Consider the following 27,972-nt stretch of genomic DNA (forward strand, 5'->3'; position numbering starts at 1 on the left):
AGGACCAGGCCGTGAGCTGTGCACGCCCAGAGCCCAGAGCCACCACCGCCCGGCCGTCCTCCTCGCAGGGACCTTGTCCCGGGTCTTCAGCAGGTGGCCTTCCTCATTCGGACCCGCCATCTTCGCAGCGAGCTGGACCTTGCTTCGTGGTCCTTCTTGAAGGGCCAGGCCGGTGTCCACTGGTGATACCCCGACGATCCTGGTTCTGGGGGGCGAGGGGCTGCGGCTGGGCTTCGTGCCCAGGCTGGCCCTCCCCAGTGCCTTTGCAGCTTCCTTCCGTGCTAAGGGGGGTGTGGAGCAGGTGCATGCCCCGCGCCCCCGCTCCCCCCGCCCATGCCCAGCGCCCCCGCCCTCCCCCCTGCCCTCGCCCCCGCCCCCCCGCCCGTGCCCCGCGCCCCCGCCCCCCCTGCCCGTGCCCCCTCCCGTGCCCCGCAGCACCTCCTGGAGGAGAAGGTTCGCAGCCGCTGCTCCGTGGGCTTGGGCTGCTCTCCCCACAGACAGGGCGTGCTCGCGAGCCCAGCCCTCCTGGGAGGCTGTGCACGCAGCGGCCTGGTGGGAGGCGTCATTGCACCCGCAGGACCTGACTGGGTCAAGCTCTGGAGGCTGGCAGCCTTCGAGTGGGCTGCTGCATGAGGGAACCAGGCCGGTGTTCCGAGGAAAAGACCACAGATGCGAGGGGGGAGAGAGTCTCTTATCTCTTGGCCCTCCCTGGCTTCCCAGGTTCTCCCAGACTCTCCCAGGACTCCCCAGTTTCCCCCAGTCCCCCCAGGCCCTCCCAGACCCTCCAGACCCCCCCCCCCAGACCCTCCAAGATCCTCCCAGATCCCCCAGGCCCCCCAGATCCTCCCAGACCCTCCAGACCCCCCCAGACCCTCCAGATCCTCCAGGCCCCCCACACCCCCCAGACCCTCCCAGATCCCCCAGACCTTCCCAGATCCCCCCAACCCCCCAGGCCCTCCAAGATCCTCCCAGATCCTCCCAGCCCCCCCCCAGCCCCCCCAGGCCCTCCCAGACCCTCCTAGGTCCCCCAGTGCCTCCCAGATCTGCCCAGACTTACCATCTACTACTTTTAGTGATTTGGTGCCTGGATGGAGTTTTTCCTGTCTTTAGTTATTTATTATTATTAATTACTGTTATTATTACTACCCCCTCCCCTTTCCCGTGGTTTTACACACACACAAATCATGGTTGGAATTTTCGTTTCCTTCTTGTTTTGAAGCGCTTTCCTTCTCACTGGCTCTGTGATCCTGTTTCCTGTCAATAGAGGTCCTGTCCACAGCCCCGCCCTGTCCACAGGCCTGGGCGCTGTAGTCCGCATCAAGCTAGGGTGCGTGGGGCCGAGTTGCTTGGAGGGCTGCTGTAAGAAGACACACAGGAGAAGCTCTCAGGCAGACTGATGAAACAAATTCCTGCCATATTCTCAACAGCATTATCCTAGCTGTGTAAATTAACTTGTGCTAGTGAACACAGTTGTATTTGCAAAGGCTGGTCACCCCTCAGTGGCCACCCACAGAGCAGTGAGAAGGGAGCCCCTGCTTTGTAGTGATTACTACTGTCCTACTGTAGGCAGCGACACTGAACCACTGTTGGAATTGGGAATCATTGAGCAAAGCCTGACATGGTAGCACATGCCTGTAATCCCAGTCCTGGCGGGTGAAGGCAAGCCTCGACTGCATTTTAAGAAGGCAAGCGGGGGCCAGGCTGGGCTGCCTTGTAAGTTCCAGGCCTGTCTACGTAAAAACAAAACCAAACCTGTCATCTCAAGCCACGCAGCAAGCAGAGATAGGGGGACTGCTATCCAAGGCAAGGTAGGGCAAAGCACGAGACCCTATCTGGAAAGTAAACTAAAGCAACAGTGCTGGGGCTGTGCTCCAGTGGCAGAGAACTTGCCTAGTAAGCACAGGGCCCCGGTTCAAACCCCAGTATCGCCAGGAAAAAAAAAAAAAAACTCATCAAGTAGTGGAGGCTGGCTGGGGCGTGTGGGGTGGGCCGGGCGGCCTCCTTTGTAAAGGCAGACAGGAGGGGGGGCCTCATCCTGCCGCCACCTCAGTGTCTCAATGCCCGTGACCTGTGGAGGGTCTGTGAGCTTGCTGCCTGATGCCCTCGGGTCCCCGTGCCAGGGAGAGCCGCTGCACCCGCTAAGGGTCCCAGGCCAGCGTCAGCTCCCACAGCCCCGGGCCTCGCCATCCTCCGGCCCAAGCCCGGCCTGCTTGGATCTGCTCTACCGAGGTGGCCAGGCCACGAGGTGGGGCAAAGGGAGAGGCCCTGGGGGTTCAGAGACGGGGGAGGGGCGAACTTCCTCCCACCCCGGCAGGGAGACCAGCCAGGGAAGGCTTTTCCTGTGCACATTTGTAAATGGGGCTGAATACCCGGCCCCGACCTATGGAATCCTAAGCAACTCTGCCCCACGCACCCTAGCTTGATGCGGACTACACGCGTGCGGCCAGGGGCAGCACCCAGGCCTGTGGACAGGGCGGGGCTGTGGACAGGACCTCTATTGACAGGAAACAGGATCACAGAGCCAGTGAGAAGGAAAGCACTTCAAAACAAGAAGGAAACGAAAATTCCAACCATGATTTGTGTGTGTGTAAAACCACGGGAAAGGGGAGGGGGTAGTAATAATAACAGTAATTAATAATAATAACTAAAGACAGGAAAAACTCCATCCAGGCACCAAATCACTAAAAGTAGTAGATGGTGTGCCAGGCTCGTTCCCGAGTGTGCCAGGCATCTTCCATTCCCATCCCCCCCCCATTGTCCGGGTTTGTGGGGGGAGGCCTCCCTGCCCCCCCATTGTCCAGGTTTGTGGGGGGAGGCCTCCCTGCCCCCCCATTGTCCGGGTTTGTGGCAGGGAGGCCTCCCTGTGCCCCCCATTGTCCCAGTTTGTGGGGGGCAGCTCTATGCTCCCCTGCATTGCAGTGGCCCCCCTCCCAGACATGCTTGAAGGAGGTGCTGAATAAGTATGTGCTGTAGAAGGTTCTGTGCACTGGGCGGCCCGCAGCGTGTGGGTCTGCCAGTGGACAGGCTTTGAAAGAACCGCTCACAAGCCAGGCTGTGGTGGTCACGGGGCCGCGGGGTACACTGTGGTCCCTGGCGGGACACAGGCCGCGGGGCAGGTGGCGTGCAAGGAGGGGAGCAGGGCAGAGTTGGGGAGCGTGGGTCTACAGGTGGGGGAGGGGGCCCTGTGGAGTGCAGCCGTTACCCAGGCAACCTCGGCCCAGGCCCAGGCCACCGGGGAATCTCCCCGTATGACGACACGCGTGTTTAAGGTTTCCACAGCTGTGGAGTGGCTGTTAGGAAAAGGTGCGCTGACATGGGGGTCCCCTGCCTCACGCCCCACCGCAGCCAGGGATGGGGTTCAGGAAGAAGGGGCCAGGCCCAGCCCTGGTCCCTTGGCATAAGATAGGAAAATATTTCCAGAAGCTTCTGGCAGAGTTGGGTGAACAGCTCACCAGCCAGGGTATCCCAAGCCGGTGCCTAAAAGAATCCCTGGCCGGACACTGGGATGATGTAAGCTGGCTGCGGTCACTCCCAGCGTGCCCAGTGCTCAGAGTTGTTCAGCAGACGCACAGCAAAGCTGGCGCATGCGCGCTCCTGTCACCGGGTGGACGCTTGCACCGCAAGGTGCGGGTTGGAAGCCATGGCTCTCTCCGGGGCCACGTATGAAGGTTGATTGGTTATTTTCAAACACATCTCAACTCGTTGTATGTTTAACACGTAGTAAACATGTCAGCCTGAATTGCACGTTGCAGTGGCACGAAGGTGGTAAACTCTGCAGGGCGCATGCAGCCTGGCGTGGTGTGTGGCGCGAAGGTGGTGCACTCTGCAGGGCGCATGCAGCCTGGCGTGGTGTGTGGCCTCGTGCAGGCACAGTGGCTTTGAAGTGTGTTCTTTTTTCTCTGCTGCCAGTGTTTCGGATAAGATAGGAACACATGGTGAGCGCACAGCTCTCAACACTGCTGTCCGGAGAGCTGCCCTTGGGAGCCAGGCACCCTGTGCCTACCGGTCAGGCGGAAGGAGCCAGCTGCCCGCCCCACCTGCCCACCACACACGGAAGGAGGGCCCCCCCCCACCTGCGGTTCTTCACCTCTACTGACCACAACTTGGGCATGTAATAATTCCCAAGGCCCACGGCGCCCTCTACTGGTCTTCTGTGGGGAACTACAGTTCGATGAGTGGCCGGGAAGTGTTTGATTCTTGAATGTCCTCCCACTTTTCGACCAGGTTTGCTTATCTCGGAGGAAGGAATGTGCGTCTCGCTTGTTCCTGTTCTTAGTGAGCACCCTGGACAATGACGAACCATTGTGATGCCGACGCCATTAAATGATGTGGTTAGAGCTTGGTAATTAACAATTCAGTGAATGAGCTTTATGCACAGGAAAGGCCGAGACGTCTTACCCCGTGGCCCTGCAGTGCCTGGCGCGCGTGGCCATTGGAGGTTTCTGAGTGGGGAATTGAGGACCGAGGTTGGGGGGTCGAGGGTCCCAGCATGGCCGGAGCAGCAGGGAAGAGCTCCCTGGGAAGGAATGGCTGATCTGGTGGCAGGTGAAGGGTGGTAGACTGCGGGCAATGGACCAGTGTGTGGCACACGGGGGTTGGTGACGGAGCTGCGGGGGTGAGAGCGGAGATCAGGGGTCACCGGGGTCAGCTGCCGGGAGGTGAGTTGTGGCTGTGGCTTCTTCTGTTGTCTGCATGCTGTGGGGACAGAGGAGGGAGGGTCGGGGAGGGGGTAGCAGGAGTGGGGGGGCGATGGGTGCCGGAGGGTGGCCTGGGTGGTTGGTGGTGTTGATGACCAGAGCAGCCGCTTGGAGGAATCGTGTTTCTGCATTTGCTGCATGGAGCTTGGCTTGGTCGTGGGACACTGCGCCGAGCTCGCCAGCGGGCAGAGATGGGGACAGAGAGGGATGAGGGGTGGTTGAGCGTGAGGCCTTCTGAGACGATGGCCGGATCCTGGACTGGAGGTTCACCGAGGCAGTGCCGACGGGGGGCGGGAGGCACCTGGGGGCAGCAGGGGCTCTGGGAGGAGGGAAGGTCAGAGTGTGAGCGCTCCATGTCCACGGGATGAAACCGCTCCAGGCAAGAGAGAGAAGTGGTCAGCGCCGTGGTGTGGGTGTCATGTCTAGAGCGGTCAGTGGTCAGCGCTGTGGCGTGGGTGTCATGTCTAGCGCGGTCAGTGGTCAGCGCCGTGGCGTGGGTGTCATGTCCAGAGCGGTCAGTGGTCAGTGCCGTGGCGTGGGTGTCATGTCTAGAGCGGTTACCGGTCAGTGGTCAGTGCCGTGGTGTGGGTGTCATGTCTAGCGCGGTCAGTGGTCAGCGCCGTGGCGTGGGTGTCATGTCTAGAGCGGTCAGTGGTCAGTGGTCAGCGCCGTGGTGTGGGTGTCATGTCTAGCGCGGTCAGTGGTCAGCGCTGTGGTGTGGGTGTCATGTCTAGAGTGGTCAGTGGTCAGCGCTGTGGTGTGGGTGTCATGTCTAGTGCGGTCAGTGGTCAGTGCCGTGGCGTGGGTGTCATGTCTAGAGCGGTTACCGGTCAGTGGTCAGCGCCGTGGTGTGGGTGTCATGTCTAGAGCGGTCAGTGGTCAGCGCCGTGGCGTGGGTGTCATGTCTAGTGCGGTCAGTGGTCAGCGCCGTGGCGTGGGTGTCATGTCCAGAGCGGTCAGTGGTCAGCGCCGTGGCGTGGGTGTCATGTCCAGAGCGGTCAGTGGTCAGCGCCGTGGCGTGGGTGTCATGTCTAGAGCGGTCAGTGGTCAGCGCCGTGGCGTGGGTGTCATGTCTAGAGCGGTCAGTGGTCAGCGCCGTGGCGTGGGTGTCATGTCTAGCGTGGTCAGTGGTCAGCGCCGTGGCGTGGGTGTCATGTCTAGAGCGGTCAGTGGTCAGCGCCGTGGCGTGGGTGTCATGTCCAGAGCGGTCAGTGGTCAGCGCCGTGGCGTGGGTGTCATGTCTAGAGCGGTTACCGGTCAGTGGTCAGTGCTGCTGGTGTCAGTCGACAATCTTTGGCTCCCTGCCCAAGCTGTTAGGGGACAACATCCGCTGAGCTGGAAGGAGTCTCAGTCTCAGTAAGAGCCCAGGACTGAAAAGCAGTGACATTACTCATGGTGGCAGGCCGTGTGTCGGATGGGCCCGCAGGGATCTTATTGGCAGCACATGTGTGTCAGTTAGCGACTGCTGTGTAACAAACCACCCCAGTCTAGTCTCAGGCATTTTGATTGCTCATTCTTCTCTGGACAGGCTGAATGGGTTGGTTGATCTTGACGACTTCTGTCATGTCTGTTCCTAAGCTGGGGACCCTGACTTGGGGACTTTGGAGCAGCTATGTGCTAGGCTCTTCTCCTGGGAGCAGCGCCCAGTCTTTGTAGGGAGAGAGTGAGTCTCGGGTGCGAGGAGAGCCTGAGCAGCACATTTGCAGCAGCTGCTGGCTTTGCACCTGAGAGCACCCCTCCCTTGAGCTTCTCTTGCCCGGGAAGCTTTGGGGTCACGGGATAAGTGGGGTATGTAGGGGAGGGGGATCCGGGGGCCGTCAGGCCGGCTGAGATGGTCTGTAGTGATCAACGGTGGCCAAAGAGCCCAGGAGTGGGGAGGGCTCCAGGAGCCCCGGGACAGATGCTGCTTCCGATTTCTTCTTTCTCTCAGGGGTTCTGGGTTCTGAGCTCAGGGCCTTACCTTCGCTGGTGGTGCTGTACCACTGAGCCACGCCTCTAGCCCTCGGCTCATGCTGTTTTCTTTTGTGGTTCTGGGGTTTGACTTGTGAGCAGCATCCTGTCTGAACAGGAGAGGAGGAGGAGGAGGGGTTTGTAAGCGTGGGGGAGGGGCGAGCTTCCATCCGGTTACTCCGGGGGGATGCAGGGGTCCCCCCGCTGTTCAAAGCAGTCTAGGCAAAAAGTGAGGAAAACCGCATCTCAGCAGGCAAGCAGGCTTAGTAGGGGATTGTGGTCTAAGCTGGCGTGGCCCAAACCACACAGCCCTCGCTGAGAAATAAAGACTCATCAGCGCAGTGAGGTTCGCTGAGCAGTAGAGCACCTGCCGGCAAGTGCAAGGCCCCGAGTTCAAACCTTGCTCCAACACCACACCAAACAAAACAGCAAAGCCAAGCCCCACCGAAGGCCTGGCTCAGAATGTCAAGGCCCGAGTTTCCTTCTCTCGTGGCTGTGGCGTGGCCGTGGCGTGTCTGTGGCTTGTCTGAGGTGTGGCTGTGTGTGGCTGTGGTGTGGCTGTGGCGTGTCTGAGGTGTGGCTGTGTGTGGCTGTGGTGTGGCTGTGGCGTGTCTGAGGTGTGGCTGTGGCGTGTCTGAGGTGTGTCTGCATGGCTGTGGCGTGTCTGTGGCGTGTCTGTGGCATGTCTGAGGCGTGGCTGTGGCGTGGCTGTGGCATGGCGTGGCTGTGGCATGTCTGAGGCGTGGCTGTGGCATGTCTGAGGCATGGCTGTGGCGTGTCTGTGTCTGTGTCTGTGGCATGGCGTGACTGTGGTGTGTCTGAGGCATGTCTGAGGCATAGCTGTGGCGTGGCTGTGGCATGTCTGAGGTGTGTCTGTGCGTGTCTGTGGCGTGTCTGGCGTGTCTAGCATGTCTGTGGCGTGGCTGTGGCATGTCTATGGCATGTCTATGGCATGTCTATGGCATGTCTGTGGCATGGCTGTGGCGTGGCTGTGGCGTGTTTGTGGCGTGGCTGTGGAGTGGCTGTGGCGTGTCTGGCGTGTCTGTGGCGTGTCTGGCATGTCTGTGGCGTGTCTGAGGCGTGGCTGTGGAGTGGCTGTGGCGTGTCTGAGGCGTGGCTGTGGCGTGGCTGTGGCGTGGCTGTGGCGTGGCTGTGTCTGTGTCTGTGGCATGGCGTGTCTGTGGCATGTCTGAGGCGTGGCTGTGGTGTGGCTGTGGCGTGTCTGAGGCATGTCTGTGGCGTGTCTGAGGCGTGGCTGTGGCGTGGCTGTGGTGTGGCGGTGTCTGTGTCTGTGGCATGGCGTGTCTGAGGCGTGGCTGTGGTGTGGCTGTGGTGTGTCTGTGGCATGTCTGAGGCATGTCTGTGGCGTGTCTGAGGCGTGGCTGTGGCGTGGCTGTGGCGTGGCTGTCTGTGTCTGTGGCATGGCGTGACTGTGGCGTGTCTGAGGCATGGCGGGCTCTGGCCGGAGGTCAAGGAGGCACATGGGTGGGCGCTGTCGTGCGTGGGATGGTCCTTTTAAGAAGAAAGGTTAATGTTGGTACTTGCTTCGCAGGGTCTCCTTCTCCCTCTGTGTCCATGGCGGGGGGTGGGGTGGGGGAGAGTGGTGGAAGGGGGGTCCTTTCTGGGACAGGGGTTCTAGCCCTCCCCCCCTTCCCTTGCGAGCAGGCGGCTGGAGGAAGGCAGGCCGGGGTGTCCGTAGTCGGCGCCACAGCCCGGCCTGGTGGTTGGGCTTTCTGAAGTGGACATTGTGATGCGAGGGGCCTTCTGCTGGTGGATTCTCCATTTTTCCTCTTCCTGCCTGTGCGCGGGGAGCGCATGGCAGAAAATCGGGGGACACGCTGGCGCCCCGCGTAAGGAAATGGCTGTCCACCAGTTCTGCCGTTCGTGCCGCTAAGAGCCTGGCAGACACCAATGCCGGCCTTCGTCCCCCACTGCACCGCAGCTGCGGGCTGACCCTCGCTTCGCCACCCCTCCACAGAGGGGGCCAAGGGGTGTCGGTGACCCCAAAAGCGCCGTCACAAGTTGGAGCCCGTGTGTCACTGAGCCAGCGATCTGTCACCGTCACCCGCCTGCTGGCTTGGGAACGCGGCTTTTCGTGCCCATGGCGAGCTGTGGGGGTGAGCCGGTGTGGCGCAGGCCCTGGTTCTCCGCGGGGTGACTGGCACCCCGTCTCCCAGCAGCGGGTGGGTGGCCATGTCTGCGCACGGCGCTGTCTCACTGCGCGGCGGGAGTGGGAGTGGGGCTGCTGCTGACATCTGAGGCTGGAAACCACAGCCATGGCTCAGCCGTCTGGATGGTCTGGCCGGTGCTGGGGGGGGGGGGGCTGGGGCAGGGGAGGAGCTGCGGGAGGACGGGGAGGGGTGCGCCCTCAGGGACAGTGGCAGACTCGGGAGCCAGGCTTGGGCACAGGTAGTTGCCACTGAGGCTGGTTTTTCTGTGGACGAAGCATGAGAAGACAGCCATTTACACCACCGAGTCCAAGTCACCCCCCCCAACACACACACATACACACACACATACACACACATACACACCCGTGTGCGAGTCTGTGGGAGGAGGGCAGGAGGGACGGGAGAAGTCTGGATCATCTTGTAAATATTCTCCACTGCTGAGGTTTATGTCTGAGTATGGGTGGCTAGAGTCCTGTGTGTGTGTGTGTGTGTGTGTGTGTGTGTGTGTGTGTGTGTGTGTGTGTGTGTGTGTGTGTGTGTGTGTGTGTGTGTGTGTGTGTGTGTGTGTGTGTGTGTGTGTGTGTGTCTGTGTGTGTGTCTGTGTGTGTCTGTGTGTGTCTGTGTCTGTGTGTGTGTCCGTGTGCACTGTATTTCTCAGCTCAGTAGCATCTGCTGCCCCTGCTGAGAGCTGAGAGCTGATTGGGAAGGGGAGGGGAGAGAAGGGAGGGGAGGGGAGGGAGGGGCCGCTGGGCCCCTTGGCTACTGCCTGTTCTCACAGCTGCTTTTGTGGCCCCGCTGAGCCCTTTCCATGTGCCCTGCCCCCCCCGCCCTCCTCCCCAGAACAGCAGTGCAGGGAGGGGGGCCAGCGGCCTCTGCCTCCCCCACTCCTGGGCCCTGGGAGAATTCTGTCTGAGGAGCCGGAGGAAACACACAGAAGATGGCTGATCAGACGGATGACAGGGCAGCGTGCTCTCTCCCCCTGTCCCCCTCTCCCCTTCATCCCCTCTCCCCCTCTCCCCTTCTCTCCCTCTCCCCCTCTCCCCCTCTCTCTCTCTCTCTCTCCCTCCCTCTCTCCCTCTTTCTCTCTCTCCCCCTCTCTCCCCCTCTTTCCCTCTCTCCCTCCCTCCCTCTCTCCCTCTTTTTTTCTCTCTCCCTCCCTCTCTCTCCCTCCCTCTCTCCCCCTTTCCCTCTCTCCCCCTCTCCCTCTCTCCCCCTCTCCCTCTCTCTCCCTCTTTCTCTCTCTCCCCCCTCTCTGTCCCCCCCTCACCACCCCCCTTCCCCTTGTGGGAGCAAGCCCTTTCCGTGGACACGTGAACTCACACGTGTGGACAACTCTCTTTCAGGCCACGCCACCATCACCAACTACTTGTTGAACTACTTCCCAGGTGTGGACCTGGAGAGGAGGAATGTGTTCGGCTTCACAGCCCTCATGAAAGCTGCCATGCAGGGCCGGACGGAGTGCATCCGGGCTCTGATGCTAGCAGGTACGGTGGGCGTCCCTCTGTCCTTCTGTCTGTCCATCCCTCTGTCTCTCCCACGGAGCCTCCAGGCCCTGTGGAGAATATGGCTTGTAACCAGCATTTGCGCCTGGTAGAGCAGAGCGGGCAGGTGCGGCAAGAATAGTTTGGCTGTTGAGCTGAGCTTTTTTTTAGGCCCCAAGCGAATGTGTCAGGCTGGGGTGGGGACTGGGGGGGGGGTGAAGGCGCAGTGTGTGGGACACTCCAACACACATTCTTTTCTTGGAAGCACTGGGGTTTGAGCTTAGGCCTTGTCCTTGCTAGGCAGGTGTACTCTTCCACTCGAGCCACACCATCGTTATTATTTTACTTTATCATTATTATTTTTTAAAATTTTATGTTGGTCCAGAGGATTGAATGCTGGGCCTGTGTACTGCCCCTGAGCTTTTTTGCTCAAGGCTGGTGTTCTACCATGTAAACCACAGCTCTACTTCTAGCTTTTTGGTGGTTAATTGGAGGTAAGAATCTCATGGACCTTCCTGCCCAGGCTGGCTTCCAGCCATGATCCTCAGATTTCAGCCTCCTGATGAGCTAGGATTCCAGGCGTGAGTCACTGGTGCCAAGCCTGTCATTAATTTTGTAATAGTATCTTATTTGTTTATTTATTTATTTTGTTGGTCAAGAGGCTTGAACTCTGGGCCTGGGTGCTGTCCCTCAGCTCTTCAGTTCAAGACGAGTGCTCTACCGCTTGAACCACAGCGGCCACTTCTGGTTTTCTGAGTGGTTTATTGGAGCTAAGAGTCTCACAGACTTTGGTGCCTGGGTTGGCTTTGAACTGCGATCCTCAGATCTCAGTCTCCTGAGTAGCTAGGATTGCAGGCGTGAGCCACTGGTGCCCGGCTGAGTTGTTTTTGTTTTTGTTTTGCTTGGGCCATTTCTGATGTAGATGGAGTATTAATGCCCATCATCACACCCAGCTTTTAATTAGTTGAGATGGCATCTTGCAACTTTTTGCTACTATTGGCCTTGATCTGCATTTCTCCTGACCTCAGCCTCCTGAGTAGCTAAGAGTACGAGCGTAAGCCAGTCCACCTGGCTGCAGACCCCCTTCTTGCTCACCCGTGTGCTCGCAGCATGGCTCACCTTTGTTCTCCTTTGGGAATGCGTGCTCCCAGAGAACAAGCTGCCAGGCCATACCGCCCCAGGCAGTGATGAGGGACAATGAGGTGACCGGCTGGCCGTGTTCTCGCTTGCTGGGGTTGGGGTGAGGTGACCGGCTGGCTGTTCTCTGTCTGCTGAGGTTGGGGTTCCAGGGCCCGGTGCTGTGCAGCAGTTTTCTGTGTCTCTGATGAGTCACAGAGCAGAGAGTTTTCAGGCACCTGCGCTAGCCACCTTGGAAAAGGCCTCCCCGTCCCGTGCCGTCCTGTCCACAAAGTAGGAGCTCTGACCTTTCTCTCACGTCCCTGACATGTGATGGGACGAGGCTTTCGGACTCTCAGGCCCAGCTGTTAATCATGAGCTGTTCAGCGGCTGGGAACAGAAGCCAGGGGTCAGCTTGGTGCAGCTCAGTCAGGCGACTTTGAGACTTAAGTGAGAAAACAGCAGCATACAGCTCTAGCATTGGACATCCCAAGACATGCTGCTTTTCCTTTTTTTTTTTTTTTTTTGCCATTTTTCGCTGGTTTTATTTTTGTCGTGGCATTGGGATTAGCCACAAGCAAAACCCTGCTTGGTGCCAAGATCCTGAAGGAGTGGCCACAGTCCTCCCTGCCTTGGTCTGTTCCTGCTGCTGAAACGCACAGAGCAGCCGGTAATGTCTCGTCAGCCGGAGCTGTCACTCCGTTCTGGAGGCTGGACGCCCGCACGTGCGGAGCCCCAGTTCTGGAGGCTGGACGCCCCACATGTGCGGAGCCCCAGTTCTGGAGGCTGGACGCCCGCACGTGCGGAGCCCCAGCCGCTTTGACGTCTGCCGAGCCGCGTTCCTTCTTGCTGTGCCCTCGCATGTTGGGGGGGGTCCCCAGTCTCCCATCCAGACACTGAGGCCTCCACGCTCGAAACCTCACTTCCAGGGAGTGGGAAGGCCCAGCTGTGAGGTTTTGGGGCACCCACATTGCGACCACAGCACCTCCCGTCGGAGCCAGCTGAGGCCAGCCTTCAGAGCCTTCCACCACCCTGTTCTGTCCTCTGACCCCAGCTGGCTCCCAGTGCCCGCTGGCGGGTGGCAGCGTCTCAGTCTTGCCCTGTTGCTATGGCTTCACTTGGAAGCGCGTCTGCAGGCTCAGCACGGCTGTTTGGGGGGGTAGTCTGGGGTTGTAGGACCCACAGCTTTAACCCTCGTGACTTAGAGAGAGAGGGCTGAGACTGAGAACCTTCTTGGAAGTAGAAAATCAAAAAGGACTGCAATTAAGATGAATCTCACTGTCGGTGCCTTGGATGCAGTGGTAGTTTCATCTTCTCTTGTTTTATTTTTGGGGTGGTGTGCAAGTACTGGGGCTTCAGCTCAGGCCCTGGTACTGTTACTTGGAGTTTGCGGTCAAGGCTGGTGCTCTACCACTTGATCCGCTCACTGCTCCACTTCTGGTTCTTTTGCTGGTTAATTGCAGATAAGAGTCTCATAGTTTTGTCTACCTGATCTGGCTTCATACCAGGATTCTCAGATCTCAGCCTCCTGAGGAGCTAGGATGACAAGTATGTGCTACCAACCCCTGGAGGAAGATAAAAATGTGTTAAAATTCTTTGCTGGGGCGGGCCTGTTGCGTTGCAGTGGAAAGCAAGTCAAGTGGTGGGGCAGCGCTGCGTCTGTGTTGGGTAGAAGCGCCCTCTGCTCTTCCTAATGTGGCTGCGTGTGGCTCTGTAGTAGTATACTTTTTTTTTGTTTGTTTGTTTTTGGGTTGGTCATGGGGCTTGAACTCTGGGCCTGGGCGCTGTCCCTGAGCTCTTCAGCTCAAGGCTAGCGCTCTACCACTTGAGCCACAGTGCCACTTCCAGTTTTCTGGTGGTTTATTGGACATAAGTGTCTCATGGATGTTCCTGCCCAGGCTGGCTTTGAACCATGATCCTCAGCGCTCCGCCTCCTAAATAGCTAGGATGACAGGCGTGAGCCACCCATGCCCAGCAGCATTATGCTTTTTTGGGGGCTTGAACACAGGGCCTGGGCGCTGAGCACTTTTTTTTTGGTGGGGGGTTGCTTACCTGGAGATTAGAGTCTTAGAGACTTTCTTGCCTGACTGTCTTTGAACTGCCCTCTTCAGGTCTCAGCCTACTGAGTAGCTAGGATTACAAGCATGAGCCACTGGCTCCCCACAGTAATATGCCTTTTAACCAAAAAATGTATGGTATCAATCATACCAAGTGCCTTGGGTCTACCACATTAATTTAGTTGCAGCTTTTTCCCCCCTTGTTCTTTGGTCTGGCCATCTAATCACAGAATCCCTGTGGTTCCTTCCTTGGGTGTCTGAGGTCTGGGGTCTCTGTGGCCTTCCTGGGGTCTCAGGCCCCCCCCGCCCCCGGGGCCGTGAGTCTGCTCAGGGCAGGGCTCCATCTTCCTATCCTCCCCTCAGAGACTACAGATTCCACTACACTGACTACACAGTGGAGCTTCCCAGCCTCTCTGTGCCCTGTCCCCTCCCCAGCCCCCGTGAGCTTCTCCCATCCAGTGTCTGGAATCACCCTGGAGCTCTCCTCTGACGTGTCCCCTGCGTCCCCTGCGTGCTTCTGGGTACTGAGTGGCCAGGTCATGGAAACAGTTAGGAAGCTAGGCCTCTGCCTCCAGCTCCCTCCCTCTCCTTTCCATCCTCTGCCCAGGACCACTCCAGCCACTCTGAGCCCCAGTTCCCGACAGCCCCCCCCCCCCGCCTGAGGAAGAGATGGGGACTGAGGGGGAGAACTCACGTGGGGCAGGTACTCATGTCTGGACAAGTGCCCACATCTGGGCAGGTGCTCATGTGGGGCAGGTGCTCACATGGGGCAGGTGCTCATGTGGGGCAGGTACTCACGTGGGGCAGGTACTCACGTGGGGCAGGTACTCATGTGGGGCAGGTACTCACGTGGGGCAGGTACTCACGTGGGGCAGGTGCCCATGTCCAGGCAGGCGCGGGTCTGTTCCCTACCATGTTTTGGCAAGTTTGTGTGACCAGTAGTTATTTGTTAATTGAATGAAAACAACAACAACAACAAAGATCTCCTATGAGGACAGCCAACACTGCTGAGAGCCGCTGATGTAACTGTTTTAAATGGGGAAGGATGCACAGTATCTTTCCATTCTTTAATCTTTTCCCTTTCTCGCTTGTTCTATGTTCTTGCCTAAAGTCCGCATGGATAGGTGTTTTTTAGGGAGCATTTGTACCACCTGCTTAGGTTTCGGACAGAGTGCTTACTTCTAGAATATTTTCACTGGCTATTGACGCCGCTAAGTTAGTAGACAGCCCTTTCCAGGGATGCCAGTTGAATTTGATTTCTGCACTATATGTATATTTACTTCTTATTTATCATTTATTGAAGCAAGGCTCTGCCACTTGAGCCATGCTCTGGTCCATTTTGCGTTATTACTTTTCAGATCTTTTCAGATAGGATCTCTCTCTCTCTCTCTCTCTCTCTCTCTCTCTCTCTCTCTCTCTCTCTCTCTCTCTCCCTCTCTCCTCTCTCTCCTCTCTCTCTCTCTCTCTCTCTCTCTCTCTCTCCCTCTCTCTCTCTCTCTCTCTCTCTCTCTCTCTCTCTCGTTGCTGGGCTGCCTTAATCCACAATTCCTCCTGCATAGTCCGTATCACAGGTATGTACTACCATACCCAGTTTGTTCTTGGAGGTAGGGTCTTGCTCATTGTTTCTTTTCCTTAGGGTAGCCTCTATCCACGATTCTTCTGTTTGCAGAATGGTCATTTTATGATCATTTAAAAAGTAAAAGGCATAAGGATTAGTACATATTAATGCTATTTATCATCTATCTATCACCTATCTGTCTGACTATATCATCTATCTCTTTCTTTCCTTCTCATTCCAACTTTTCAGATGTGGTATTCTTCTATTCCAGAGGACTTTTCTGCACCCAAGTGGAATTTTTGAGTCACACCTTCATTATATTTAGCAGGAACTCCTTCCCTTTCAAAAGAATGCGAGATGGAGCCAGAGCCACCTAACGTGCTTAGCTCCCCCCTCCCCCACTCTATCACGCGCAGCCGCACATCAGCTCTCATCTGCATTGCCAAGGAGAGTAACCGTGTCAGAACTCGCAGAATTTAATGAAAGATCTAACCAGGTCCGATGGTGTGTGGGTGTGTGGGTGTCCTCTGGAAGTTTGGGTTTCTCTTCATGTTGATAAGACCCCCCAGGGAGGCTGCCGGCCTTGGCTTTGCTAGTCTGGGGAACTATTAATGAGCCAAAGTGACAGGTCTACTTAAGAAGGTGGCTGTGAGACTGGTGGAGCTTGGCTTTTCCCCCCTGGGGTGCAGGGTTGCAGATTTGCTCAGTGGGTTTTGGTTGTGGGAAGAAAGATGCACATGAAGGGGAGGAGCGAGAGCAGATGGGCCGTCAGTCACCAGATTGCTCCGGTCTAGGGCGGCCCTGACCTCTGAAGGAAATTTCCTTCGAAGACCAGGTCATTCGCGGCACCAAGTTGCTTTCTGCTCATGGAGAAGCAGGATTTCCCGTGCACTGAGGACATAGCACTGCGGAATGAGACTAGGTTATCAGCCAGAAAAGACTCTGAAGTCAGGAATTCCAGTCCCGTGACAGGGACTTGGGGACAAGACTGTCTTTTTCTGGCATGTGACAACGGGAAGAGGCATGGTGGGGAGTGGTCTTGTGAGGGGCTGGATGCTAACTGGGTGAAGGCGTGCTCCTGAACCCCCACGTGGGCTCTCGGGGAGAGCCCTGAGAAGGGGCAGGTGGCGCCACGCGCACCCATCTCCTTCCTTTGTGAGGAGCAGAGCACAGATCCCACCCGTGTCCTGGGGTGGCCTCTTCCCTGTGGCCTGCGCTGGGCTTTTTCCTGTGGCCGTGGGTCCTGATTTACACGGATCACCTCTCTGAAGATGGAGGCAGCGGCGGCTGGGCCGTGGCAGGAGGGACATCGCAGTGGGGCTGTGGAGGGTCCACAGCCTGGGAGGGGCTGACGGACACGAGGGGGAGGAGGACTGCGGACTGCGGGAGTTGAGGTGGAAAGTCGTTTTTTCTCCTTTAGCCCTGGCTTGGAATACCTTCTACTGCTGGGAATGGAAATCCGCACCTGAAAGTGGTCTCAGAGGGCAGGTGAGCGGGCGCCGGTGGCTCACGCCTGTAATCCTAGTACTCAGGAGGCTGAGATCTGAGGATCCTGGGGCGAAGCCAGCCCAGGCAAGAAACTCCATGAGATTCTTATCTCCAATTAACTACCTAAACACCAGAAGTGGAGCTGAGACTCCAGTGGCAGAGTGCTAGCCTTGAGCACAAAAGCTCAGGGACAATGCCCAGACCCTGAGTTCAAGCCCTAGGACTAGCACATGAAAGAGGAGGAGGGGGAGGAGGGGGAGGAGGAGGAGAGAGAGAGAGGCGGAGGAGGAGGCGGAGGAGGAGGAGGAGGAGGAGGCGGCAGCAGCGGCAAGAAGTTAGCCAGCCACAGTGGCCCATGTCTATAATCCTAGCTTCTTGGAGGCTGAGATAGGGAGGACTGTGGTTCAAGGCTAGCCCTGGATAAAAGCAAGACTCTTATGTCAGCCAATAATAAGCTGGGCCTAGTGGTGTGAACCTGTCATCTGGTTGTGCAGGAAGAATAAATAGGAGGATCTAGACCCAGGCCTGCCCCGACATAAACTCGGACCTTATTTGAAAAACAGTTAACGCAAAGAAGGTTGAGCATGTGGTGGGAGGTCCTGAGTTCAAACCCTCAGGGCTCGTGTGTGTGTGTGTGTGTGTGTGTGTGTGTGTGTGTGTGTGTGTGTGTGTGTGTGTGTGTGTGTGTGTGTGTGTGTGTGTATGTACATGTACTCAGGGCCTTGTGCTCTTCCTTGATGTTTTTTTTCCCTTCTTCTCAAGGCTGGTGCCTTACCACATGAGCCATACCTCCGCTGCTTTTTGCTGGTTAACTGGAGGTAAAAGTCTCTTGGAATTTTCTGTCCGGGCTGGCTACAAACCAGGATTCTCAGATCTCAGCTTCCTGAGTAGCTAAGATTACAGGTGTGAGCCACCAGTGCCCGGCGTATCTCTTACATATCTCTTTGTTTCATTTCATTAGGAGCCTCGAGGTGGGCAGATACTGTGAAGAGCTGGCCTCAAGCCTGTGCAGCCTCTCCTCCCTCCCTCCCTCCCTCCCTCCCTCCCTCCCTCCCCTTCTCTCTCTCCCTCTCTCTCTCCTCTCCTCTTTGCCATCACCTTTCCTTAGCTTGTCCCCGTCTGTGGAAGTCACTGGACCTCCATCCAGCCTCTTCTGTGTTTCAGGCAGGAATCCGCAGCAGCACCAAATATTGGCAGATATCTCTTTAGGGGCCTTCTGATCAGAATGTGGGGCTCCTGGCTGCTGGAGCCTGGCCAATGGGCTGTGGGCTGGCAGCCATTCTGAGACGGGTGATTTGGCAATTCCGTGCTGGTGCTGTGGCGCTGCGGGCGGCGTTTTGGCACTGGTGTCCGTTGTGGCAGGGGGAGGCGGCCCTGGCCTTCTGCGCAGAGCTGGGGGTGCGGTGGCCAGTGCCGGGCAGCGCAGGGGCCCTGGGCGGCCTCGCTGGCCAGCCTTGGGCCGCGTGTGCTGCTGCCTGGAATAAAATAGGAGGTTTTGCGCCTAACACGCAGCACGCTCACCATGGCAGCCTGTGCACCGTGGCCAGAGCGCAAGCTTGAGCTGTGGATGAAACCATATTGGGTGGGAGGCGAGGACGCGCGTGGTCTCCCGGGACGTGGTGGCATTTCAGACGCTCCGTGCGCTGAGGAGTTCCTGTGATGCGGTATCAACCAGTACAGGCGTCTCTGTGTCCTGGTTCTGTACCACCCACATGTAGAAGGTCTTGGAAGTGTGCATGTGTGTGTATGCACGTAGGTGTGGGTGTGTGCACACACATGCATGCTGATCCTGGGGCTGGAACTCAGGGTCTGGGCACTGTCCCTAAGGTGGTTTTTTTTTGGGGGGGGGGGTCGGTCATGGGGCTTGAACTCTGGGCCTGGACTCTGACCCTCAGCTCTTCAGCTCAAGGTGAGTGCTCTACCACTTGAGCTACTTCTCGTTTTCTAGTGGTTTATTGGAGATAAGAGCCTCACGGACTTTCCTGCCTGGGCTGGCTTTGAACCATGATCCTCAGATCTCAGCCTCCTGAGTAGCTAGGATTACAGGCGTGAGCCACCTCTGCCTGGCTGTCCATGAGTTTTTTGCTCAAGGCTAGTACTCTACCACTTGAGCCACAGCTCGTTTTTGTTTTTTTATACAAAGCATCTATACCGAGCACCTACAGACTCCTTTCTTACATTAGTCCCTCAACATTACAGTATAATAACAATTTGTATTGTAAATAATGCAACAGTAGCAATGTAACACAGATGGATCATAGGCAAGTACTGTGCCATTTTGTGGGAGGGACAAGTGAAAATTGGGGGACAGCTGGGCCTTGTCATTCGTGGGGTGCTGTGTGCCATCAGTGTCCCCTTCACTGAGTGTTTTTAAAACAAATTATTGTAAAGATGCTGTATAGAAGAGTTATAGTTACATAAGTCAGGTAATGAGTATATTTCCCTTTTCCCCCCCAAATTCTTTGTGATTAAGTGATTACATAATTTCCCGAATTTCCCAGTATTGTGGGATAGTGATACTTAGTTAAAGTCACAAACACATTCTAACTTTCATGGAGCAAATTGTCTATCATGGTCCATAACATTTATGAGTTCTATGAGCTTTGCGGTACAGTTATGTCTTCCACATTGGGTGGTATGTACATTTAGTCAGCGGTTCCCTATTTTCCACTCGATCCCTCCCTCCCATCGCTGCCATTGAGTTGCTTAGTTCATTTTGGTCAATGTCCAGTGCAGCTGATGGGTCCCGCTGCTGTATGTTTTTCCCTGATTCCCTCTGGTTCTGTGTCATCCTCCTGGTTTCCCTCCGGTGTGCACATATACACCATATATGTGATCATCAGCATGGGATTATTTAGTAGTGATCTGACCAGATGAGTGGAAGTCCTTTGTTTCTTAAGCTTGTTAATTTTGTCGTATCATCTTCCATTTTGGTTTTAACATCCACTTATTAGGGAGACCACGTGCCATTTGTCTCTTTGTTCTTGGCTTACCTCGCTCAACATGATTTCTTCTAGCTCCATCCATTTCCCTGCAAATGCCATCATTCTGTCCTTTCTAATGGCTGCATAATATTCCATTGTGTATAGGTACCACAATTTTTGGATCCATTCATCTGTGGGGGACATCTGGGTTGTTTCCATATCCTGGCTATTGTGAACAGTGCTGCAATAAACATGGAGGTGCACGTGTCCTTGTATACTGGTTTCTGTTGTTCAGGATAGATGCCTAGAAGTGGTATGGCTGGGTCATACGGGAGGTCAATATTTAGCTTTCTGAGGACTCTCCAGACTGCTTTCCAAAGTGGTTGTATAAGTGTACATTCCCACCAGCAGTGTAATAGGGTTCCTCTTTCTCCGCATCCCCTCCAGCATTTGTCGATGGCTGATTTGTGGATGTGGGCCATTCTGACTGGGGTAAGGTGGTATCTCAGGGTTGTCTTTATTTGCATTTCTTTCACAACCAGGGATGGCGAACATTTCCTCATGTGTTTCTTTGTCATTTTTATCTCTTCTTCTGAGAAGTCTCTCTTTAGTTCCCTTGCCCATTTAGTGATTGGTTTGTTAGGTTTGGGAAGGATTCGTTTCTTGAGTTCTCTGTCTATACTGGGTATTAACCCCTTATCTGATATACTGCTGGTAACTATTTTTTCCCAGTTAGTTGTTGTCTTTCTAGCTTTCCCTGAGTGTCTTAAGGGAGTGAAGACCTGACCGTAGCGCACTCGCCAGGAGGGGAGGCCGTCCTGGAGTCAGAGCGGCTGTGGCTCTCCTCCATTGTATGCTTGTGTCTTGGGAGATTGTCTTGGAGGAGGAAGGGTTGAGCTGTGCATGGCTGTTCCTTTTGTTTTTCATTAACATTTGAAAAATGTCTCTTTCATGCTGTGTTCATCAAGGTTTTAATTCTGTAGTTTGTCCTTTTTTTTTAAGTGACGCGCAATTAATTAAGGTTTAATGTGTCATCTATGTTTTGCAATGACATTTTCTTTACTGCCTTCTACGTTTATAAATTGGACTGGCGCTCATGAGTGCCTCCTGATTTCCAGTTCCAGATAATTACCTCTGTTCCTTCATATATTATGGAATTAAGAGGACGAGCAGGTGAGCTCAGGTGAGCTCAGGTAAGCTGAGTTCGTCACTCCATGAGGCTGCTGCGGGTGGATGGTCGTGATGGTCTGAAGGCGGCTGAGCCCTGAGCTCTCAGCACTGCTCATTAGCCCCCCTTGTCTGTGTGGAGCTCTGTGCACTGGGCCTTAAGCCTCCATGGTGCTCCCAGCCCTCGTTCTCCACTTGGCTTTGCTGGTGGAGGTAAAGCTAATGGGATTTGAAATCTATTTTTCTTTTTTTCTTTTTTTTTTTTGTTGGTCGTGGGGCTTGAACTCTAGGCCTGGGCGCTGTCCCTGAGCTCTTTAGCTCAAGGCCAGCACTCTACCGCTTGAGCCATAGTGCTACTTCTGGCCTTTTGTGTTTATGTGGTGCTGAATCGAACCCAGGGCCTCATGCATGCCAGGCAAGCACTCTACCACTGAGCCATCTTCCCAGCCCCAGGATGTGAAATCTTGAACAATTTTTTTAAACTCTCTGTGGGTCTGGGATTAGACCAAGATAAACTGTGTCTCAAGTCTGTATTCATTGCTGTTAGCACCTTGAGATAGCGGCAGATTTCACGAAGTCAAAGCAAAGCCTGACTTGGAAAAGTCTCTCGGAGAAGCAGAGCTGCTATAAATCTTCAGGGTTCAGCTGTTGCAGTTTAAGTGTAGAATCTGTAGGAAAGGCCTGAGGACAGAATTTCTGCTGTAGCTTTGAGGTAGAATGTGTTCTCCGGGAAACCTTAGTCTTCGCCCTGAAGACCTTCAGCTGATGGGACTAGGCCCATGCGCTTGGTGGAAGGTTACCACGTGCCTGTGAAATCCCTGCAGATCAGCACCTGACAGAGTCTGTCTAAACCCCTGGGTACTCTGTCCTAGCCACCCAGACTCACCCTCCGCCTGCCCTGCGCTGAGTGAGGGAGACTGAGTCAGAGCCCTGCCTGTGGGCCCAGATCCACAGCCTCAGGCAGCCCTGTCCCCACGGTGACTGCCTTTGCTGTGGGATGGAAATGCCAGCCTCTCATTCTCCAGGATCTGAAGTGGGGGCCTTGGGGGCCGGCCTTGAGCCCGGCATGGCCTCCATCTGTCAGGCAGTAGCTCCTGGCTGGCAAAGGCAGGCTGTGTGCAGCGGGGAGGCACAAAGGGCCTCCTTCCCACCAAGCAGGTCACCTCCAGCGAGGTGACAAGGTGACACCACGTGGTGATTGTGGTTACATTTTCAGAATGTTGTCGTGTGAACCCAGGTTGACGCTGTGGTTCCCAAAGCCTCGGAGTCCTGTTACAAAGAAGACAAAGCTGGCTGAGATGCCGAGCTCAGACAGGGTTGTGTGTGTGTGGGGTGTGTATTTGGGTGTGCGGGCCTGGGGCTTGAACTCAGGACGCGGTGCTGCCCCTGAGCACTTTTGCTCAAGGCTAGTGCTCTTCCACTGGAGATGGAGTCTCTGGGACTTTGCTGCCAGGGTTGGCTTTGAACCGCGGCCCTCAGATCTCAGCCTCCTCCTGGGTTTTCAGGCCCAGGGCCGAGCCTGCTGGGCCGCAGCCGCGTGTTTTCTGTCTTGCAGGGGCGGACGTGGACGCCCGGGACCCCCGGCGGGGCCTGTCGCCGCAGGAGTGGGCCGCGTTCACGGGCCGCGCCGAGGCCGCCCGCCTCATGCAGAGGCTGCTGGAGAGGCCGTGCCCGGAGCAGCTCGGGGACAGGTACCGGCCCGAGTGGCCGCCGGCCGCCGAGGCCGCGGCGAAGCAGGCGGCCTCCAAGACGTGCCTGGAGCGGCTGCGCCGCTTCCTGCGCTCGGCGCTGGCCGCGCGCCCGCGGGGCCCCGAGGACGGCGGCGCGCTGGACCACATGGTGCGGATGACCACCGGCCTGCGCAGCCCCGCCGTGGCCATCGCCTGCCAGACCGTGTGCCCCGACAGCCCCCCGCGCGTGGGGAAGAGGCGGCGGGCCGTGCCGGAGATCCTGGCGGCCCGGGAGGCGGCGGGGGAGGCGGCGGGCGCGGGCGCGGGCGCGGGCGCGGGCTGTGCGCCTGCGCCGCCGCTCCCGGCCCCCGCGGCCGCCCCGAGGAAGCCCGGCCTGCGGCCCCTGCAGCGGCTGCGGCGGGGCAGCGTGCGGCCCGGCGTGGTGGTGCCCCGCGTCCGCGTCAGCAAGGCGCCCGCGCCCACCTTCCAGCCCGAGCGCGCGGCCGGCACCAAGGACAGCGCCCACCTGCAGATCCCCAAGTGGCGCTACAAGGAGGCCAAGGAGGAGCGGCGCCGCGCCGAGGAGGCCGAGCGGCAGCGCCAGGCGGCGGCGCAGAGGGAGCGGAAAAGAGCGCCGCGCTGGCGGAAAAGGACGTGAAGTGGGGCGGGGGGGGGGGGGGTGTCCCGCACCCCGAGGCTGCAGGAAACGGGGTGCTCAGGCTGCTCCCTGGAGGGGATTGGGAGTAGCACAGCTTTTCCTTGCCTGAAAGGTACTAAGTTCCCGCAGCAGCCCGCGCAGCCTCCGCGGAAATGGCCTACAAGGCTCCTTTAGAGAACTCGAGAAAGACCCGCGTGTCACGGGCACTTTGGGCCCAGTTTTGTGTTTGTGGCCATTGCGTGTAGGACGACTTCACTCCGCGTGTGGGAAGGCCCCGGCTTAAGCTATGCTGCCGGCCGGACACCGGGGCGCACGCCTGTCATCCTGGCTGTTGAGGAGGCTGAGATCTGGGGATCTGGAGGTTCAAAGCCAGCCAGAGCAGCCCTTGAGACTCTGATCTCCAATTAGCTACCAAAAAGCTGAAAGCACACACACACACACACACACACACACACACACACACACACACACACACACACACACACACACACACACACACACACACACACACACACACACACACACACTCTACTGCTTCTGCAGTGAATGTTGGTCATCCTTTCAGGAACTGCTCAGGATTCCCGAGTTCCTCCCACCTTGGCTGGGCTCCTGTGTTACTGCCCATAGACAATGGGTTTTAATATTAATTTGATTACGCGATATGGAATATTTGTTCCCAGTTTGTGAAGACAGTGACTTTACTTTTTTTGGGGGGGGTCCGGTTGTGGGGCCTGAACTCTGGGCCTGGGCGCTGTCCCTCAGCTCTTCAGCTCAAGGCAAGCGCTCTACCACTGAGCCACCTTCCCAGCCCAGACAGTAACTTTTCTATTGTAAAATAATCAAGTAGAGGAATCAGATGTGATTGTACCTAATTTTATTTTTTTAGCAGTAATAGGATTTGAACTCAGCACCTGATGGGCTTGATCACTGGAGACACACCCCAAGCCCTGTGTGCTTTAGTTATTTTTCAGATAGGGGCTCACTTTTGCCTGGGGTGGTGGTGGTCACTTACGTGTTCCCCCCAAAAAACTGAGATCTTGAACTTTATTCTCCTACTCTCTACCTCCCAAGTAGCTGGAATTATAAGCATGAGCCACCATGTCTAGCTATGTCTTTAGTTTTTTGAAACACTATTGTCACTGAAGTAATAATAATGAGAAAGTTGTCAAATTATTATGAAACAGTGCATAAACATTTATTGCTAGAACTAAAACCATTTAAAGCAAGGAACTACAGGTACACTGAGTAGAAAAGCTTCCACATACTAAACTTAGGTATGAGAAAAAAAACCATAAAATGGGCTAAATTTAAGAAATGGCTAGTGGAAATACAGAATTAAAAACACGTGTGCTCGTAGATAAATCCAACCTGGATAGCAAAGGGACGAGGAAGTAGAAATAGTGCTCACTGCTGTGTGAGGCTGTGAGAGAGAGACAGGGACTGGCACTGGCTTTTAGGCAGACTTGTTTCAGGCGGATGCGCTTGGGGTGGTCTGTCCCTCACCGAGGCCCTCCCCCCCAGACTCAAATCCAAAGATTTCCTTGTGTGGATTTTAATTTTCCCTTGGATGACTGCCTCCATGTTCAGCTCCTCAGCCTAACTGTACAGAATTTCCAATACACAGGCCTTTGATAGGACCTGGCGCCAGAGTCTTGCTCGGTAGGAGATTTCTACTTTGCCCCTGCGGCACTGAGCTCTTCTCACTAGGTCTCACCTTGTCTGTCACGTATGCACTTTACTGAAAGATTTAACTTCAAAGCACTTGCAAGCCATGGGTTTGAAGCTGTTGGCCGCAGCCCAGGGTCCATGTGAGGCGCAGGATTCATCTCAGGACGTGGGGTGGGGACAGCGTGGCTTCCTTATCCTTCCTTTCTGCTCGGTACCACTGGGCATGGAGCAGTCAAGGATTCCTCACCCTGTTTCTCCCCCCCCCCCCCACTGGGCACCAGGCTGCTCCCTGGCATGAAGAGAGTGTGGTGTTTAAAGTCAGGTTTGAGGGAGCTTCTCCCCAAACTCTCAGAAAGGTGCCAGGGTGATGCCCTGAGTTCTGGATCCATCTTAGAATGCCCGGGGTGAGTTGGCTGTGACCCCGTGGAGGAGTCCAGGGCTGGGACTGGTTGTCTTTCCTGTGTCCCCTGGCATTGTGCGTCTTCCTGCCACAAACCCCACTCCCATGCTTGTCAGCCAGCCAGGCAGTGCCGAACGGGCTCTGAGCCTTGGTCCCAGCGATGGCTGTTCCTGAGAACCGCTGGCAGCACGCACAGAATTCCACGGCTGTTGTCAGCGCAATGGTCTGGGGACGTGCACCGAAGGATTTTTCTAGAGTTCCTGGGTGACTGCACTGCTTTGGGACCTACAGCTCCTCACAGGGTTGGGAGAGCTTCCCTTGTCTTGCTGGTCTTTGCGACTCCCCCCAACCCCCAATCTGGGTGTCCACGGCTGTCCCTGTGCTGGCACACCCGTGCTGGCACACCGTGTCCATTGTCTGCAGAGCGGCCTCTCGCTGATGGTACTTCTCAGGGATTTCTCTATCCACACAGCTCGAGGTGAGGTGGAGATAGATCTTAACACGTTCTTAGCATGTGTGTAAATCATGACACGCTGGGCAGTATTTCCAAGATGACGCTGGGGGCGGGGCTTGCCTCAGTGCCACGGCCTTGGGGGTGGAGCCCGGCCCTGCCCTTCCACGTGACTGGCCGTGACTCCAGGCGGACTCTGAAGGCCCGCGTGCAGCGCCCTGTCCCTCCTCACGCGGGTGAAGGGCGCGTCCTGTGGCACACGCACAGGCCCACGGCGGACCTAGGACTTCCCAACCCGCCGACAGCGCGGCCCAGCGCGGCCCAGCTCCCCCTCTCGGGGTTCCATCTGTGCTCTAAGGTAAAGGACGCTCAAGATGCCGGGTGGACAGCGGGACTTTGTGGGTGCTGAGGGGCTGTGTTCGGTGGTCTCTGCCATTGCTGCACTGGGACTGGGCTTCTGGGGGCTGAGTGAGGGGCGGGGGGCTCGCTGTCCTCCGCTGATGAGGAGGCGTGGGCAGACCGGGGGCCCACGAAGAGGCCTCGTCCATGGGGAGAAGGGGCACCCCACACAGGCCTGCCGGGAGCTGCCCGTGGCCACCTGCAGGCAGAGCACCCTCCCCCCCGTCACCTCCCAGGAAATAAGGTGACTCCGTGTCTCCAGTTTCCCCCACCTTAGTGTGCTCCGTGGCCCTGCGTGCACGGCTGCAGTCTCGCTCTCCCACAAGAAAGCACTTTACCTTCTCCAGTGTTTTGGACAAGCTGGCACGGTGTCCAAGGCGGGCCTCTGCCCGGGTTCCCTCTGCCAGGCCGCACGGCCCTCCTTGGAGCTGCTCATGCCTGCCGAGCACCGCCGGCCGCTGGGAGTGAAGAGCGAGCACTGCTCGGTGACCGGTCTCGGGAGACGGCACAGCCCAGGTTCCGGCCTGGGCCAGCCGAGCCATCACCCGGAGCAGCGGGCTGCTGGGCTTGAACAAGGACTTGAACAAGGCTGGACTCCGCCCCAGCTCCCATGTGCACCTTCTCCAGTGCTCCACGCATCTGGACGGTGCCAGCCAGCTCGGCATTTCTGTGCACGTTAAATGAGCAGCTAAAAAAATCACTCCGAAGGAGTTCTGGGTTTTTTAAGAAGGTTGGATTTTACAGCCGGTATTGGAGCTGGAATCCAAGGCCTCCTGCTCTTACTTGGCTTTTTTTTTTTTTTTTTTAACTTGACACCACTTGAGCCACATCTTCACCTCCAGCTTTTAGCTGGTTAATTGGAGATAAGAATCTCATGGACTTTCTTGTCCAGGCCAGCTTCGAACCATGGTCTTCTGATCTCAGCAACCAGGAAGATCCAGGATTACAGGCGTGAGCCACTGGCACCAGCTGAGTTAACCCCTTTTCCAGCAACTCGGCAGAAGTTGGTGCTGAAAGCACACTTTCCCAACAGAAATCAACTCCAGGGAAGGCTGCATCTCCTGTTGTGTCCAGACAGCCCCAGCGGCAGTTTGCAGGTATTAGATCCACTTTTGAGAAGACTCCATAAAGGACACTGTACCCCACAAAGACCTCTGGTAACTGAGGAGTCTTGGGGTTCCCTAAAGAGTTAAGGGTCCTGGGTCCCATTTCCAGGAGCGCAGCCGATCTGACTGGAGTGTCTGTGTTCTAACGTGGCTGTGTGGCGGCGCTGCCAGTGTGTGCACAGGCCAGTGCTGCTCACACAGGTGGCTTTGCGGGGTGTGGAGAGGGCAGACCTGGGCACGGGGCCTCGCGCCCGCCCGTTACCATGGTAGAAGCTGTTTTCTGAATGTAGAGCTTTGTCTTGTATAAAGATCCAGGAAGCTTCTGGATGCTCTCAAGCTGTGGAATATGAACAGAACTGTGCAGATTTCTGAGTGGTTTTATTTTGAGGTGAGCATTTTGTTACAGCTTACAAAAGACACTTTTCTATTTAGACCTCAGGGCTATCTTGGGACCTTGGGATGATTGCATCCGCAGCAGCTTCCATTCTTGATATTCACAAGGTTCTTAATCTTTCAGTGAAATGTGACACTTTCCGGCAGAAAGAATGTGTTTTCCCTTTGAACTTCCAACAACACCCAGCTTGTGTCATGTTTTAAAAGAAATTAAAAAATGATGTAAAGACACAAGGAAATTAATGCTGAAATAATTAAACACACTTGAAAAATAAATGTTTTCATGCTACAGAAGTGTGGGATTTGGATCAACTTAGGTTTAGAGAGTTGAAAGAGATGCATGAAATTTTCTCTCTCTCTCTCTGTGTGTGTGTGTGTGTGTGTGTGTGTGTGTGTGTGTGTGTGTGTGTGTGTGTGTGTTTATGTGTGACTTGTTTGAATTGGAGTAGAGGTGCGTGTTGTCATTTCCTTACATTTTCACTGAGTTTCCCAAAGAGAAGGGCTTTACAACTGGGAACTAGCCACGAATAAACACTTTCTCAACCACCCACAGCCCCTCTCCTCCAGAAAGGCAGTGGATTTACTTAATTTATACACACAGGAAAAAATAGACTTTAA

General features: G+C 56.1%; 1 protein-coding gene across 1 annotated transcript in view; it reads left to right on the forward strand.

Annotated features, from left to right (window-relative positions):
- Ankrd33b (ankyrin repeat domain 33B) overlaps positions 1–27,734 on the forward strand; it is a 59,861-nt gene extending 32,127 nt beyond the window's left edge. The window contains exons 3-4 of the mRNA XM_070042188.1: positions 10,162–10,302; positions 22,165–27,734. Of these exons, the coding sequence (XP_069898289.1) occupies positions 10,162–10,302; positions 22,165–22,937 (914 nt within the window). The 3' untranslated portion in view covers positions 22,938–27,734. The remainder of the gene's footprint in view (positions 1–10,161; positions 10,303–22,164) is intronic.
- Positions 27,735–27,972: the final 238 nt, after the last annotated feature.

This window comes from Dipodomys merriami, unplaced genomic scaffold (assembly GCF_024711535.1).
Source record: "Dipodomys merriami isolate MVZ:Mamm:240054 unplaced genomic scaffold, mDipMer1.0.p SCAF_32, whole genome shotgun sequence".
Lineage (NCBI taxonomy): Eukaryota > Metazoa > Chordata > Mammalia > Rodentia > Heteromyidae > Dipodomys > Dipodomys merriami.